Source organism: Paroedura picta, chromosome 6 (assembly GCF_049243985.1).
Source record: "Paroedura picta isolate Pp20150507F chromosome 6, Ppicta_v3.0, whole genome shotgun sequence".
NCBI classification, from domain to species: Eukaryota; Metazoa; Chordata; class Lepidosauria; order Squamata; family Gekkonidae; genus Paroedura; species Paroedura picta.
Genome location: NC_135374.1, coordinates 20935503 through 20951795, shown reverse-complemented (window position 1 = coordinate 20951795; position 16293 = coordinate 20935503). Strand labels below are relative to the sequence as shown.

Here is a 16293-nt window from a genome sequence, read left to right as displayed (position 1 = left end):
GGGAAAAATCAAGCACAGGTACATTTTGTACAGAACAGGACAGAATGGTGGAATAGAGTGCTTTACTTCATGACTTTTGATTGACATTCCCGATCAACAAAAAGGACAGGAGGAAAACGCTGCAAAGTACAATTTCATCTGCGCGCACAGCTATCTGGCATGCGTACAACTTACAAAGGTTCTCCAGGCCTTTCGGATGTACACAAGCCATCAAGTCCACTGTGCGTGAGATTCCGAAACAAGGCAATCATCTCTTTAATGAAGGCTACAAAAGTGCCAACTCTTAATAAGGTAAGAACCGTAATGGAAGGCTGTTACATTGGTATCAGAGAGAGAAATAGCTAGCATACACTGTGTAACTAGGGTGGCTCACACGTCTTCAAAGCTTGCAGCTCTTATCCAATGTGCACTGTATTTGTAAGGGAAATTCAGAAAGCCACAAATAGGGAAAGGATACTAAGGTTTTCTTTTAATAAGGGCAACCCAAAAGAAAAGAAAAAAAAAAAGAAAAAGGGGGAAAAAAAAAGAGAAGTTCTTTTCACCAGTATAGATTCACATCACAGTACATCCATATCAACAGCATTGTCTTTTGTCTATTTTTGGTACATAAGATGGAACCCTCTCTCTACACAACCTCATAAGGCTTCAGTAACTAAGAGTAAAAAACCTAGTAGTTTACAATTTATTTAAAAAATTCTGAAAAGACACAGCAAGTTCTAAACTTTAGTAGTGCTACCCATACACAACTACCTGGCTTCAGAACCCAGAAAAAGCCCAGACCCCTCTTTTGGGGAAGCTCTGCCAACAGGGAAGCTGTGCAATAGGGACATTGCTTACTATGACCCCTAACCCCCCCCCCCAAAAAAAATTACACATGGCACATTCTCATTCAAATTTTGCAATGTAAAAAGTTAAACATACCTAACCAAATAAATAATTAAAAAAAAATGAATGTGTTTGTTAAGTATCCTAAAACCACTATGAAGAATAATGGCCACTTTCGTGCTCACAGATTATTTACATGGTAATACCCAGTGGAGGGTACACTGCTACAAAACATGTTAAAACAAAGAGTAAACTTGAAATGCTTCTTTTCCCATAGTAAAAGTCTAGCAGCGTCACTATCTAATGCTGTTTGTGTGTGTGTGTGTGTGTTTCCCCTGCACGAATGCTTTAGAGGAGTCTTCAATCCATGTCTTCATCCAGTTCATAATTGTCTTTATCATAAATATCTTTTACTAAAAGAACCCGTACAAGCATATTTTCCAAAGTATTGCGGTCCAGTGAAGCAGAGGTGTACCAGAGTGGGTCATCTGAGGAATCAGGGCAGGCTGGTTGCAAATAGAACACGTCTGTTCTCTGACTGAGGTTCGGTGGGCTAGAAGGGAGAAGGAAAAAGTTAACAGAGTATGACCTGAAATATAGAACCTGCACATGTTTAGAGAGCAGGGAGCTTGTCAGGGATGAGAGTTTGTCTCCCTCCCTCCCTGTTCCAGGGATTAAAAGTCTAGGCACAAGTTTTCTCACAATGATGGTAGAAAGTGACATTAAGTTACAGGTGTCTTATAGTGACTCCTTAGGGTTTTCAAGGCAAGGGACATTCAGAGGTGATTTGCCATTACCTGCCTCTGTGTGGTAACCCTGGGCTTCCTTGATGGCCTCCCTTCCAAGCACTAATATGGGCTCCTTCATTTCAGAGATCTAACCCGATCAGGCTAGCCTGGGCCAGCCAGATTAGGGTATTTCTAGCAACAGTGGAAGGGAAAGAACCAGAGGGCTCTTTGGCCTTAGCCTAAGGCTTTCAGTGAGCTGGCCAATTGCATGAAGGACCAGCCCTGGAGTGAACTGAATCCCTTTTTTCTTTTCCTGGCTGCTCAATTGTGTTGCCAATTTAAAAATGTAAGCCACTTTGAGTTGATTGTTGGAAGAAAAGTGGCATATAAATACATATTTTTACACAGATACTTACAGTGTATTGCCGTAGTTTTAAACATATATAAAGGTAAAAGTATCCCCTGTGCAAGCACCGAGTCATGTCTGACCCTTGGGATGACGCCCTCTAGCGTTTTGATGGCAGACTCAATACGGGGTGGTTTGCCAGTGCCTTCCCCAGTCGTTACCGTTTACCCCCCAGCAAGCTGGGTACTCATTTTACCGACCTCAGGAGGATGGAAGGCTGAGTCAACCTTGAGCCAGCTGCTGGGGTCGAACTCCCAGCCTCATGGTCAGAGTTTCAGACAGCATGTCGGCTGCTTTACCACCCTACGCTACAAGAGGCTCTTTAAACATATATATTAAAATAAAAAAGCATTAATGTATTTGGTTTCTGTAACTGCTGTAATCTAATATCATCTAAGCCATGCAATTTAAAAGCCAGGACTGTAACCATGATATAATAGTTTTTAACTTGCATATTTAATAGTGTAGGAAGAGGGAATTTTTTAAAAAGTAGACTAATGCTTTTATTAAGAATCCCAATGCATTGTGAGGAATGAGCCCCTCACCAGGTGAATGTATTAGCTTGCTCCAGAAAGGTAATACCTGCTGGCTCTTCTAGTCACCATTAAAAAGTGTAAGGCTCATATGTAAAAAACAACTTCCATCCCTTAAATCCAAGATGTTATTTGCTGTAACCTTGAACTCAAATTATGAAATGAAAACAAAATCTCAAGTCAAAAAGGGGGCCAGGATCATATATGATTTGCCAATTTATGTTACACTAAAACATAGCTAAAAACGTAGCTAGAATATTGAGTTTTAGTGCTTTCTTTTGCCTTTTGCTGACCTGAACTTTGCTGCAGGGTTCCTAGTACATGCCAAGAGCTCCCCCTACTGGCTTTCCAGCTGAAACCAGGGAAATGAATGAAGCCACTTTGGTGTGGACATCTCCCTTTCCCTGCAGATTCTGATTAACAGCTGCAGTGTGTAAGAAAAAAGGCAAGTGTGGCCTAATGGAAACAAGTCCCTCCTGGAGTTTTCAGTCACCTGACTCAAAGGTGTACCCGGGTACAGATGGGCTAATGTGGCAGAGCATCAGCTCAAAACTCTGCATGGGCACATACCTGGGTAAAGCCAAAATCGGGTTGCTGCTGAAGTGAACCGATACTGAGTAGAATCCTACCTAAGGGGCCTTCCTCCAACTAAGGTGACTCTTGGGGCTGCCTTACACTGGGTCAGGCCATTGATCCATCAAGGCCAGTACTATCTACTGTGACTGGCAGCAGCTAGGGTCTCAGGCAGAGGTCTTTTATGCCATCTACGACCCATTTAACAGGAAATGCCAAGGATTGAACCCCAGATCTCTACCACTGAGCTACATCCCACCACTCTAGAAGGAGAAGAGTCAGTCAAGTTGGAGGGAAGCTTCAGTTGGCTTCATGGTGTGGTGGAGAGGTGGAGTATTGGGTGCGTATTTAAATGAAACAAAATCTACAATGGGTATTTTCAGAGAGCTGAGAATTAGGCTTATAACTTCTCACTTATGAGAAGTCATCTGGGAGGGCGAGTACCTGGAGAATCGATGCTTGCTGAAAGCAGCAGTGTGTCTCCCTACGAGAGGCCTTAAAATTCCCTATTAATGTATACTGCAAACTGATATCGCTGGATTTTTACAATACATTTTTACAATGCATACATACACCAACTGAAAGAAAAAAAAAGAAAATACCTCTTAGATAAATAGCATTCAAACATTTTCACAGGACATCTAGAGGGATCCGCTGTATTTTCAATTTGTTCAAATACTGGCTCATCGTCTTCGTGCTTCCTCTTTCCGGGGGCAATTTTATCTTCTAGCACAAGAGGAAAATTAAGAAAACCTTAAATCTTTCCAGAGACAGAGTATGAGACTGGGATGAATGAATTACAGCTACAGATGAATTACCAGCTGCTCTGCCATGACGGACAGGGTGCACACTCGTCCTTCGCTCAAATGTAGCCTTCACTCAAAATCCCTCCGTTTTCTGTTTTGCAACTTTTGCCCTTCTTACCAAAGCTGAGAGATACGAAAGCTCAATAGCAGAAGAGCCCATGCCTTCCCTTAAACTTGATCCAAAACTAAGGATTGGCCTCCGATTCAAATGAGATAAACACAACCTTGCTGCCACCTAAGGACAGCAAGTTAACTCCCTAATTGCTTTCTGTATTTTGTAAGTCACCCTCAGTGAGAAAGATGAGCTATAAATGAAGTAAATAAACCATCAAACCCACGTCTAAAACCGTTCAAAACAAGGGCACCCAAGTTGGCTAAAAAAAAGAGCTCGCAACAATATCGACTCTGGAATGGTAATGAGTACCTTCGTTCTCTGTTCCACACAGGGAGGACACCTGGTATCCAAGACAAGCTTTGCTTTCCATTGTTAGAGGGTTTTTCTTCCAATGTCTATAAATGGTGCCAAAGGAAAGCCTTAAGTGCTGCTCCACTGTTTTCAGGCCAAAGTACTTGGTGTTAAAGTAGAAAAGCGTATTCAGAAGAGCCACTGGAGAGTGGGAGCCCAGCTGTTTTATCCTCCAGAGGTAGTCTTCTTCAACCCGAGAAAATACTGAACCTGAGAAGGAAAAAGAACAATATGTTTTACTATAAAGAAGCCCAAGCAAATCTGTCAGATTCCAAATGAAATTAATACGGTACACAGTTTGTTTGTTTTTAAGTTGGTTATACCATCATTTCCTGAAGTAAATTTCTCAAGACCTGTTTCACAAAGATCCCATAGTCCTAGCTCTTTAGCCTAACATAGGGGTGGCCAAATTGCAGCTCTCCAGATATCCATAGAAGAAGAAGAGTTGGTTCTTATATGCTGCTTTTCTCTACCTGAAGGAGTCTCAACGTGGCTTACAATCGTGTTCCCTTTCCTCTCCCCACAACAGACACCCTGTGAGGTGGGTGAGGCTGAGAGAGCCCTGATATCACTGCTTGATCAGAACAGCTTTATCAATGTTGTGGCGAGCCCAAGGTCACCCAGCGTGTGGGGGAGTGGGGAATCAAACCCAGCTCACCAGATTAGAAGTCTACACTCCTAACCACTACACCAAGCTGGCTACTGGGGGTCATGGGAATCGTAGTTCATAGTTATCTGGAGAGCCACAGTTTGGCCACCCCTGGCTTAACACAATAGATATTTAAATTTACAATCAAGCTGGGACTTTTAACACAGTTTAAACACTTAAAACCTTCAAACCAAAGACCGTAGTTTTTAAGAAATTGCACTGGTCTCTGGACTGCTACATAATATCAAAGATAAGACAGAAAAAACTAGGACAAGAAAAAGGTTACCATCTGGAAGAATGCTTGGTTGCCAGCTTCTGAGCACTTTATTTAATTCCTGCTCAAATGTATGATAATTTGGATCCATAAAGATATTATCTTTTCTATTGCTTCCATTGAGATACTACAAAGAAAAAGGGGTATTCAGTTCAAAACAGTTAAAAAACAAACAAACAAGAAAGCAAAGCTATTCTAGGCGTTAAATGCATTATCTCTCAGGCATGTTAATGTATAAAAATATTCCTTCCAAAGTTAAAGATAGGCTAGCATTTGTTACAAAGACTGAACGATAAGCCAATAACCTACTTTTAGCCAGACAGTTCAAGCACACTGAGCTGCACACAGCTTGTATGCATCGCAAATGTTTCAGCATAACACACTGTATTTCATCCACGTTTCTCAATTATTTTGTAAGTAATGATCTAAAGAGAGTTCTTGTATGAAAGGTATTAAGGCACTGAGTTCCAATTCAGGAATGGCCGCTCTAAATGAACAGTGACCGAGAATCCATAATAATGAATGTTTTCTCTGTACCAGGGGTAGTCAAACTGCGGCCCTCCAGATGTCCGTGGACTACAATTTCCATGAGCCCCTGCCAGCGCTGGCAGGGGCTCATGGGAATTGTAGTCCACGGACATCTGGAGGGCCGCAGTTTGACTACCCCTGCTCTGTACAGTCACATGTGGTCAGCCTGACACACAGCACGTACAGTGCACATTTTATGGATCTGCCACGAGATGGCTTACTGTGAGTGGTGGAATACAAATTTTAAAAACAAAAATAAAGTATTTCCTTCCCTTCTTGCAAAAGAGCTCAGCGCAGACATGGGGGACATCCCTACAAGGCAGACCAGGGACAGAAACAGCTGACTGACCTAAGTTCACCAAGTGAGCTTATGGCTGAATGGCGATTTGAACTAGCTTGGTTCAGGTTCAAAACTCTATTCAATACAAGAATGCAAGCCTCTGCAGTTCTTTTATGAGAGGGCTTATCTGTCTCACAATAAGGAATCCCCTCTCCTTCCCCCCGGGGACTGACTACATCATAAGCAGCTTTACAATTTCTTCATCTCTTCAGCAGGTGGAAATGCAGACTCAAAAATAATTTTAGAAAACCCACTACCAGCCTTTTCCTCTGACCCATCAATCTCCTTCGATTCTGTTCAACTTCAGACTTTCTGTCCATTACCTTTTAAAGGGGGGGGCATCATAGAGTAATAAAGGAACTACTTCCGAACAACCATCAGATATTACTTCAAAAAACCCATTCCATGCTTTGCAAATTAAAAGCTTATCAAAATATATATTGCCCTATGGACAATGGCTCATTTGGGATGTGCATATGTGTGTGATTTACCTCCTGAATCCCAAGACACAGATAATAGATGCTGTCAGGTGCATAGTTTTCTCCGTTTGGTCTTCGGATTTCATTAACAAAGTGTGCCAGTCCAAAGTTTAGCTCCGTTGGAGTATGTGATACAATATCTTCTTTTAATTTCACTGCCTTGGCTGAGATGTACAAAAAAATCCAAAAACCCAAGACGTCATGTAATGAAGCACACACGATGTAGGAAAACACAGTTACAGCATCCAACAGAAATACAGAGCAAGAAGTAAACAAAGCTTTTTGACACGACTGACAATTCCAATAGCACTTTTCATGATTAACTGCCTTGTAGGCACAATAATTCTCAGCGGTAACATGCCATAACTAACATTTAATTGATTAGGAGCCAAGGTTGTGAGCATTTCCCCCTCAAACCACCCCAATAAAGCCCAGAATCAAAAATCAAACTCAGGTTCAAGTTCAACACACACTCTACTGGAACACACTGGCTGTCTGTTAGGCCTATGGCTTATAGCTAAGGAGGAGATACTTACTTGATTTCAGCTCATCTAATACTGGTAGATCTTCATCTAGATTCCTAGTTTTTACCCAGTGTTTCCATGCATTTACACCATACGCATACTTGAAGGGGAAACTGCACTCTGAATTCTCAGAGCTATCATCCTGAGTGTGGTATTCTGACACTGCTTTTCTCTTCGCTCCCTGCCATTAAAACAGATCTGTAAATATTACTGCTTATTAACAATGAACTTACAGTCAGTAATTCTACTCTCTACTACAGAGAACAGACACCTATTAGAACCGTAACTACCAGCTGTCAACCAGATTTCTGAAGACCAATGTTAATACTTATAATTCATGAGCTGAAAGCAACCGGTTAAGTTCTTACACTAAAATCTTCACGAACCACTCTAAACCTCAAAAATGCTGGCATGAGTATGTAGTAAAATATATAAAGGGTTAAATCCTACAACTCCTTTCTGCTAATCACAGTCTTTTCCTCTGGTCCAAGCAGACCTCTGCTGATGCAGGAGACTTCATCTGCTGGTATGAAGGCAGGCACCAGAAAAAATATATATCACACAGCTATTTGTGGAATTAAGTCATAGGATCCAACCCTTAAATATTATTTACACATAGTGCTATCAGTACAACAGTACAATAGTACAAAAAAATTAAAATTGGTTTTCAATCATTGTACAAAGTTTTTCATTCAAATATCCATTCACATTTCAAGTCTATTTTATATCATAGACATTCTTAAATGTATACAAGGCCTACTTCAAGGCAGAACCAATACTCTATGCAAGGACACTGAGAAACCTCAAAAGTTTACACCCTGCCAGTTTTTAAAAAAAAATGTTTTAAAATTTATTTTGTGATTTATTTCCCACCACTCCCCGAAGGCTCGTTTATCAAGTTGACATATAAAAAGATGCAAGAATCTATAAAATATCCAATTTGAACATACTGTCAGGGAAAGCACACAATATTTCTTCTCAAAATCATCATAGGCTACTGTCCAAAATGTTAGGCCCTAAATTAAGAAGAAATACCAGACAAGAATCTTCCATGGGAATTATTTTATCCATATTTGCATAGCCTTGACCTGGATTTCGGGGGTTATGTCCCATCATGAATGACACAGTTTTTAAAAATCACACAAAAACTCTAAAGTTAGAAGTTCCATTCATTTTCTATTTTAGGATTTTGTTCCTGGTGGTCTGATTTATGTTATCCCCAAAGGAAAAAATAATTACCATCATCTTCCTATAAACAAAAAAGGAGCAGGGGTATGAATTTAACTCAGAAACAGCTGGATTTTCCCACTGGGGTAACTATATCTAAGCCTCCCCAGTCTCCTTAAACAAGCCAAAGTGGGAGTTGCATTTTCAAAGGATCACAAATGCTGCTGCTAGTGTGAGGATTGTAAATGCTTCCTCCCGCTTCTGTGTTCCTGTACTGTAACATGTAAGTGCTAAAAACTGGAAACAGGCCGGACACTCTGTTGCAATGTTTTGAAATATTTTGTTATTATGAAGAGCCAGAATTCTTCACAAGGCAGTATAAACTTAGATACAGTTGTTCACTCTGTTTCCAAACAATTTTAGTGAAAGAAACACAGACAGCCTGTTAAGGGGTTAGAGCAGGGGTAGTCAAACTGCGGCCCTCCAGATGTCCATGGACTCCAATTCCCATGAGCCCCTGCCAGCGAATGCTGGCAGGGGCTCATGGGAATTGGAGTCCAAGGACATCTGGAGGGCCGCAGTTTGACTACCCCTGGGTTAGAGCATCAGACTAGGATCTGGAGATGGAGGTTCAAATGCTCTCTCCTCATGGAAGCTTTCCGAGTGACCTTGGGTCCGCCTAACCAACCTGCTGCATGGATAAAATGGAGAAGAGAACAAAGCAAGTTGTGTTGGATCCCCATTAGAGAGAAATGTGAAGTTTATATATAATTAAAGAAATAGCTGTCCTTGGTTGCTGGTTATACATAAGAAGTATAGACAGAACAAGACAAATTTGTTTCTGTGTGTGTTTGCAGGAGATGCGTTGTTGTACAGCTTATACTAAGGACCCCCAAAATCAGCCTAAGGTTTCCAGTTATGCCTACAAAGCAACAAGCACCCCCCCTCCTTTGATAAACTTAAATAGGGTCAGAGTCTGCCTGGAAATTCCCTCTTGCAAATGCTACTAAACTGAAAGTGAGTAGCAGAGGAACCAGACCACACTTCTCTGAGGCTCCCTGCCATTTCAGTCCCACTCGTGGAGAGCACAAATTCCTAATGGACTCTTCCCCATGAGCTGCATAATCCGACATCTGAGGCAGCTGCTTCAACTTTCTTCACAATAGGGCCAATCCAGACTACTCTGATAAACGGGGTATAATCACAATCAATTTGCAGTGCAAAGCTTAATCATTTACGTAACACGTCCATCATATAAGATGTACCTTCTTTTTAGTTCGAGGTCTTGGCTGTTCCTCGTATTCCTCTCCAAAGACAGGCAGCAGCAAAAATTCACTTTCTGTATCAAGTTCCTCTGTTGCTGGACATACAGTGGAAGTACATTTTCGTCAGAAAAGTTTAACGACCACGTGATCCAAAACTGTTGTCAAGGGATGTATAACTGAGAGCCCTTATTTATTCAAATATCTGAATTCAAGGTCCACTACTTCCTCAACAATACCAGTGATATCTGTGCATGAAAGAGCAGTCAGGAGGGGTAAGGACCTAACTTTACCTAAACTCCTTATTGCTTCTCTCCTACACTTGGATGGACTCTTCAGGAGAAAATGTGGATCTCACAAGGACATTATGGATACTTGCAAGTCTTTGAACTTTTTGATACAAATAAGTTTTGTGGAAGGGGATTTTGGGATGCTGGTTAACTCTGAATCCTTTGCACAACAGGGAATCTCAAGCTGCCAGGGGCATCAGACGTGGTTTCACATGCACATCTTGTGGGGTTTATAGCTTTAAAAAGTGGTCATCTGCAACTGAGACGTGTTCAGGGAGGATCTTGGGGACCACTGGTGTAACAGAAACATCTCTCATTTCCGGGGCAACTTGTGCCAGGTGCTAAGGTCATACAGTAAGTGATGGTGATCAGCTCTGTGCCACTACTTGCGAATTGCTAAATGAGAAATCTGGCTGGCCATCTGGTGGAAAATACTGAAGCAGGTGGTGGACCTTTGGTCACAGTCAGTGAGAGTTACATGGAAAGAAAAATTATTCTGAGCCAGTGGGGAGGACTGAGAAACCTAAATTTAGGACTTTGATACAGCTTTCCTAATGGGATGGGAGCAAGCAGGGTTTTTTTAAAGTTTGCCCACATCAGTATTCAGGTGATTTGTTTTTTAAAAATTAAGCGTACAAACCTCTGGGAAAATCGACCTCAATATCAAGGTCTGGTTCGTATGGAATATCCGGTAAGCTGCTCTGTGTTTCAGTCTCAGAGTTAAGCAATTCTGCCTCAGTTATTACACCTGTAATTAGACAAAGGAAAGGTGTTACTTTGGTTGCCTTCACAACACAACCAATGCAGTCCTAAGTGCAGCTAGTTCAGAGCCACAGGGCGGCAAAAGGAGGAGATGGACACCGTAAAAAAAAGCCCGCTAAGCTAGAAACATTATAGCCAGATCCTATCAGCCCTAGAAAAGTACGTTTACAACATAGCACTCAGAGCCAGGAAAAAGTCACATCCCATAGTTCTGGGAAGAGGTGATAACAGTGATCTCTGAAAGAGGAGATAATGGATGTTTGATTGAGAACCAGCTTGTTTTGGTCAGAGAAAAGCAATATGGCCAGAGCAAGCCAACTGGCGTGAGACGGGAGCTAAACTAGATAGATTCCCCCCCCCCTAAACACAAGGCATTTCCTTACCCCCCCCCCCCACTCTCCATGTTTATGTGACAATTCCAGAGCCACGTCTTCTCCTATCTAGACAGGGGCAAACCCTACTAGAAGGCATCACCAAGGCAGTAACACAACCCAATCCAAGATCTAGGGCAGGCTTTCTCAATGGGGGCATTGTGAAACCCTGGGGTTTCTTGACATCCCTGGAAGGGTTTCCCAAATGGGTGAGAGTTAATATTTATACATTTTAAATTTGTTAAACATTTGTTGAACATATATGGTCATGTAGACCCACCCACTCTTCCCAAAAGGGTCAATGGTTTATTTATATATTTATTGAATTTCTATACCACCCTCCCATAAAGCTCAGGGCGGTTTACATAAAACGACATGAATATACATCGAAATCTAGTGGCAGTAACATAACAGTGGTTCCAGAATTGAATAGAACAGATGGGGTTCTGAAGTGAGGTGGAAGGGGAGGGGTTCCGGGTGGGCATATGCTTCCGGGTTCCGGGTGGGCTATGCTTCCCAACCATACTCTGTGTGATTGCGCCACTTCTGGAGTTTCTTGAAGACTGAAGAATGTTTCAGGGATTTCTCAATGATCAAAAAGTTGAGAAAGGCTGGTCGAAGGAGAGTGGTCTAGGACTAGTCTAGGGAGAGCTGAGGAAGAGGATGCCTTCTTTTTACCTAGCTTAGCCTTCCACTGTTATGGCTTTAGGGAGCCCCACTGGCTTTGCCAAATCATTTCTAAAACAAATAAAAAGGGTGAGAGGAGAAGCAGCACCCTGACCGCACCAACTACTGGCTTTATGAAGTAGATCTTTCCATGGTATCACTAAGCCTGAAATATATTGGAATGGTTCCTACAGCTGGACTGCTTCCACATGGAGGTTCTTCTAAGTCTGGGCATCCAAACTTTTTTTTTATTGAGCTTCCGTACAACGTGGCTCTATAAACATCCTATTTCCAGGTCTTCCTCGTCCCCAATACATTATTTCCCAAACTTGCTACATTCTAATCTTTATTGGGAATAAGGACATACAAGCACAGTAGCATGCAGTCAGGAATGAATGGTGCACATAGTCCTGCCCAACAGAAGCATACATCTGGGCCATTTTGTGCCATTGTACATTTGCAGGTATCCCTTTAAGCACTATGTTCTGCTGCTGGAGGGTTTTTGCTATGGCAACTGCTACGGTACTTCTAATGCTCCACCATCACTTAACTATTCTAATTTCAGCATTTAATATCCCACAAATACTGCAAGCACCTTAAAAAAGGAAGTGGAATGTGTTTGGACAATAGAGTACCAACCAGTTTGAACACAAGTCCATGCGGTGGTCCCTCCTCACCTATCGTAAATCCAACAAAGATTACTTCTGTGGCACTTATGAGTGTCTTCATGTGCTCTTCTAATCTTTTATTTGGTGACTTCTCTCAAGCCATCTACTTTCTAATCAACTCCAACATATAAACCACCTATGATGGCTTTCCTATCATAATTAGGTTAGGTTTCCACAGCTCTGCTTTAATCGTGTGGTTCACTGTGTATTGTCCAGTTCAGTGGTTCTCAACCTGGTAGTCGTGACCCCCAGGGGGGTCGATCGACCCTTACAGGGGGGTTGCCGAGGCTGCCATTGCAAAGGCTGAGAACTGCGGTAGTGGTAACACCAAGCTTCCCCTCTGCACTGTGGCGCTGGCCACCTCAGCCTTTCATGACCGCCAGGCAACCCTACGACCCCTTTTGTGCTGTCGCCGCCACCACCACAGGGGTCATGGAGGAGGGAACGTTGAGAACCACTGGTCTAGTTGCTTTTCTTGGCTTATTGCACCAGGATCACACAGATGTTATTAAGCCTTCTTATTCTCATGTCCTAGAATGCTGGGCTCCAAATATGGGAACGTATTTCCAGCTGGTCTTGCATGCTTTTCCCAAGGAATTAATTCTATTGTAGGCAGGAGTGTAGTTTAAGTGCAGCTCCATAATGCTATGTTGATAATCCCCTTTTATCCTGAATATTATGAATCTGGATCTTCTTAAATAATCCAAGTCCTTATTTGTGGGTGGACCAGGATTGCAACCTGGACAAGAGAGGGGATCTGACCCCCCAAACCTTCAACATTAGCAATATTTGAAATAAAAATCTCTTCAGACATACTTCTGAACTCTACAGATTCTGCCGTATCATCTTTTCCAGGGATCTCTTCCTCTGAAGCAACTGGTGAATCTTTAGTTTCCTCAGTGGAGGAAGGGATTTTATTCTTTAGTTCTTCTATTGCTTCAAGTATCTTCTCATTACTATCCAGTGTAGTGGGCAGAAAAACTGGAACTGGTACCTAGAAGAGGTTATATTAAGTTATTACTTTTGCTAATGAGAAACTAAGCGCCAAGCTGGTTAGAGCTAAACTGAAGCAAGTCCTACCTACTGCTGCCTTCCGAAGTAAAGAAACAAGCAAGAAGCAATGAGGAGTGATTCAAGTGGGTAGCCGTGTTGGTCTGAAGTAGCACAACAAAAACTGAGTCCAAGAGCACCTTTAAGACTAACAAAGATTTATTCAAGGCGAGAGCTATCATGCCTTGAATAAATCTTTGTTGGTCTTAAAAGTGCTCTTGGATTCAATTTTCAAAGAGAAATGGTTACTATTAAAATGCAGGATTTGCAGGAGGGGGTTAATCTAGTTGTTCATCAATTTATTTTTTTATAATAATATATATAATGTATGATGTATAACGTAAAGAATTTTCTTAAACCATTATGTATAATCTTTTTTTTATTTTGCTTTTTACTGTGTGACTATTTCTCTTTGAAAATAAAAAAAAATTACATAAAAATGCTGGATTTCAACTAAATATAGGAAGTTCGTATTTCACAACTCGTTTTTGACATACTTTATACTCCCTTTGTCTGTTTAGGGCACTTAATATACAACTTCCATGCCAGCTCCAGCTGATAGCTTATATACATGCATATAAGAGAGAGGCCTAGTACCAAGTGAAATAAATGCTTGCCTAGATAAGCACCTTAAGAGCATGAACCTTGGGAGTCCAGCAACTTCCGTGCTTCATCAGTCCAAGACAGAGAGGAAAACTGAACTTATACAAAGTTCTAAGAGGAGACAAGTAGTATAATGGACAACAGAGTGCTGCCACGCAGAATGCGCCTGGCTTTTTCTTTCAAATCTGACACTAGTGTAAATTTACAGAGGTATCTTTTTCAAATAGCTTGAACTTCTGTAGGTATGAAACACTGGAACAAATAATAATGTAACTTTTGCTCTCCCTTAAACCCTCCCCTGAAAACATGTCCCCAGTAGATCTTAGAAACAAGACAGGATGTAGCATGGAGAACTGCAGGGGCAAAAGGGAGCCAGTAGAAACTCCCCAGCCAGTAGGACAGAAGCGCAATTTCACTTGCCAGAAGGGCAGGCTGAAGTACAAGCCATTATAACAACACAACCCCTAATGAATGGCTACAGATAAAAGAATCCCAGCTCATCTTTACATATTAAAGGATGTATTAAGGCATAATTAAATCATAGTCTGGCTCCTTTAGTTCCTCCTCTCCTTCACGCAAGGGGACTGAAGATTTCCTAGCTCAGAACTAACCAAAGTTTGCTGCCATGGCTGAATCAAGGCACTTAACCAACTGTGGTTTGTTCCTCACTCAGAAGCTATAGCTTCTGTGGGACTTTAAATCAGAGTTCTGGTTTGCGAAAAACAAATCAATAAAACGAATTTGTAAAAATGCTGGTTGGACATCATAACATTACAAAAAAAACGAGGGAGCCTTCAGTCAAGGAGCTAAGGGTGAAGAGAAGGTGTGTGTATGGGAGGGAGAAGGGAATTCAAGCTTGAGGATTTCTGAGGCTTATTCTGTAAATGGCCATAACTGAGAGTGGGCAAGAATACTAAGCAATGTTTTAAGTAGATAAAGCAAAGTCTTTCTTACCGGAACAGGAACAGTTGTAGCAACTGGGACATTTTGACTATACATGTGCATAGGGACCGGTACATATACAGGTACAGGAACAGGGAAAGGGACGTATTCTTTTTCCCAACCGTCATCTAAAACGGAAGACAATATATTGTTAGACACCAGCATTGACCAAAATTGTTTTTAATATAAAAGCACTGTTCCTTCCATCCAGCAGTTACCTGTCTGACAAGATTTCGTTTGCATGTGGGGTTTACAGTATGTGGCTTTCGTCATTGTCAGAGGCTTGCAAAGAACTGCTTTGTTCTTCATTTCTTTATTTGGTGTCGGGGAAGGAGGTGGTGCAGATCCCTGTAAATAAGGGAGTCAACCAATATTAGCAGACCTCCCCAAAATGACCCCAAGCCCTACAGGTTTCCTATGCAATTTGCATGACAGCTCCTACAAAGTATGAGAAAAGATCTGAAGGAGCAAATTAACATCTTGCGACTTGTTCGCAGAGAGCAGTTTCCAGGTGCAAAAAACACAAGTCATGAAGAAAAATGTTTCTCTGAGACTAAAGATTTCCTAAAATCTTAACACAAAAAAAAAGGGTATCATGCAGGATACCAGCTGCTGCTTGCCTTAAGGTCTAACAGTGACCTGCTGTGCTATTAACATCCATCAAAAACTAGAACTGCTGTTTTCACACAGGCAGCCTTCTGACCTGCACTGGCAGTGCAACAGTAAGATACCGAACTATGTCAACATTAAACGTGATTAGTCTAATATGATGATTCATCTCTCTCTCGTTCTTCCATAGATTCTATTACATTTTTAAAGTAACGGGCCACAACAGCTTTCTGGGACTGATGTTGCCAGCTTCCCCAACCTAGAGATCCACAAGTACTAAAAAGATGTGGAGGGAGGAGAGTCTATGACCGTTTATGTACTGGAGGTTTCATGCTGGGCTGCAGGCTGGAGTTTTAGTCGTGGCAGGTTACCCCACCTCTTCCTGCACCCACATGGGGGAGCATTTGGCCCGGTACACCTCATCCGCCCCTGATTTGTGCTCCTGCATAAGAGCTGGGGCAGTGAAGTGCCCAGTGCATAAATGGTCTATTCGGTGACTGTGCATGTGTGCCTGAACTTATTTATCCATTCCTTGAATTCATTTATACCCTACCTTTCTCCCCAAACCGGGACCCAAGGCAGCCTACACCATTCTCCTCTCCTCCATATTACAGTCACAACAACCTTGTGAAGCAGGTTAGGCTGACTAGCCCAAGGTCCCCCAGCAAGCTTCCATAAATCGGGGTTCAAGCCTGAGTCTCCCAGATAGTCCCACACTCTTAACCCCTATACCACACTGGCACTCATTCCACTCTTTGTTCTAAACAGGGGA

The 16293-nt window shown here is 41.9% G+C and overlaps 1 protein-coding gene across 4 annotated transcripts in view; it reads right to left on the bottom strand.

Annotated features, from left to right (window-relative positions):
- Positions 1-449: 449 nt before the first annotated feature.
- Positions 450-16293, bottom strand: part of ZMYM2 (zinc finger MYM-type containing 2) — a 90476-nt gene continuing 74632 nt past the window's right edge. For 3 of the 4 annotated variants that reach the window (XM_077341641.1, XM_077341643.1, XM_077341642.1), the window contains 11 exons: positions 15131-15260; positions 14925-15040; positions 13134-13311; positions 10491-10598; positions 9564-9658; positions 7144-7312; positions 6620-6771; positions 5273-5387; positions 4296-4547; positions 3668-3791; positions 450-1378 (listed from right to left, as the gene is read on the bottom strand). In XM_077341641.1, coding sequence (XP_077197756.1) covers positions 1186-1378; positions 3668-3791; positions 4296-4547; positions 5273-5387; positions 6620-6771; positions 7144-7312; positions 9564-9658; positions 10491-10598; positions 13134-13311; positions 14925-15040; positions 15131-15260 — 1632 coding nt within the window. In that variant the 3' untranslated portion in view covers positions 450-1185. Of the gene's footprint in view, positions 1379-3667; positions 3792-4295; positions 4548-5272; positions 5388-6619; positions 6772-7143; positions 7313-9563; positions 9659-10490; positions 10599-13133; positions 13312-14924; positions 15041-15130; positions 15261-16293 lie in introns of those variants that run through there. The other variant, XR_013231741.1, reaches the window with a different exon arrangement.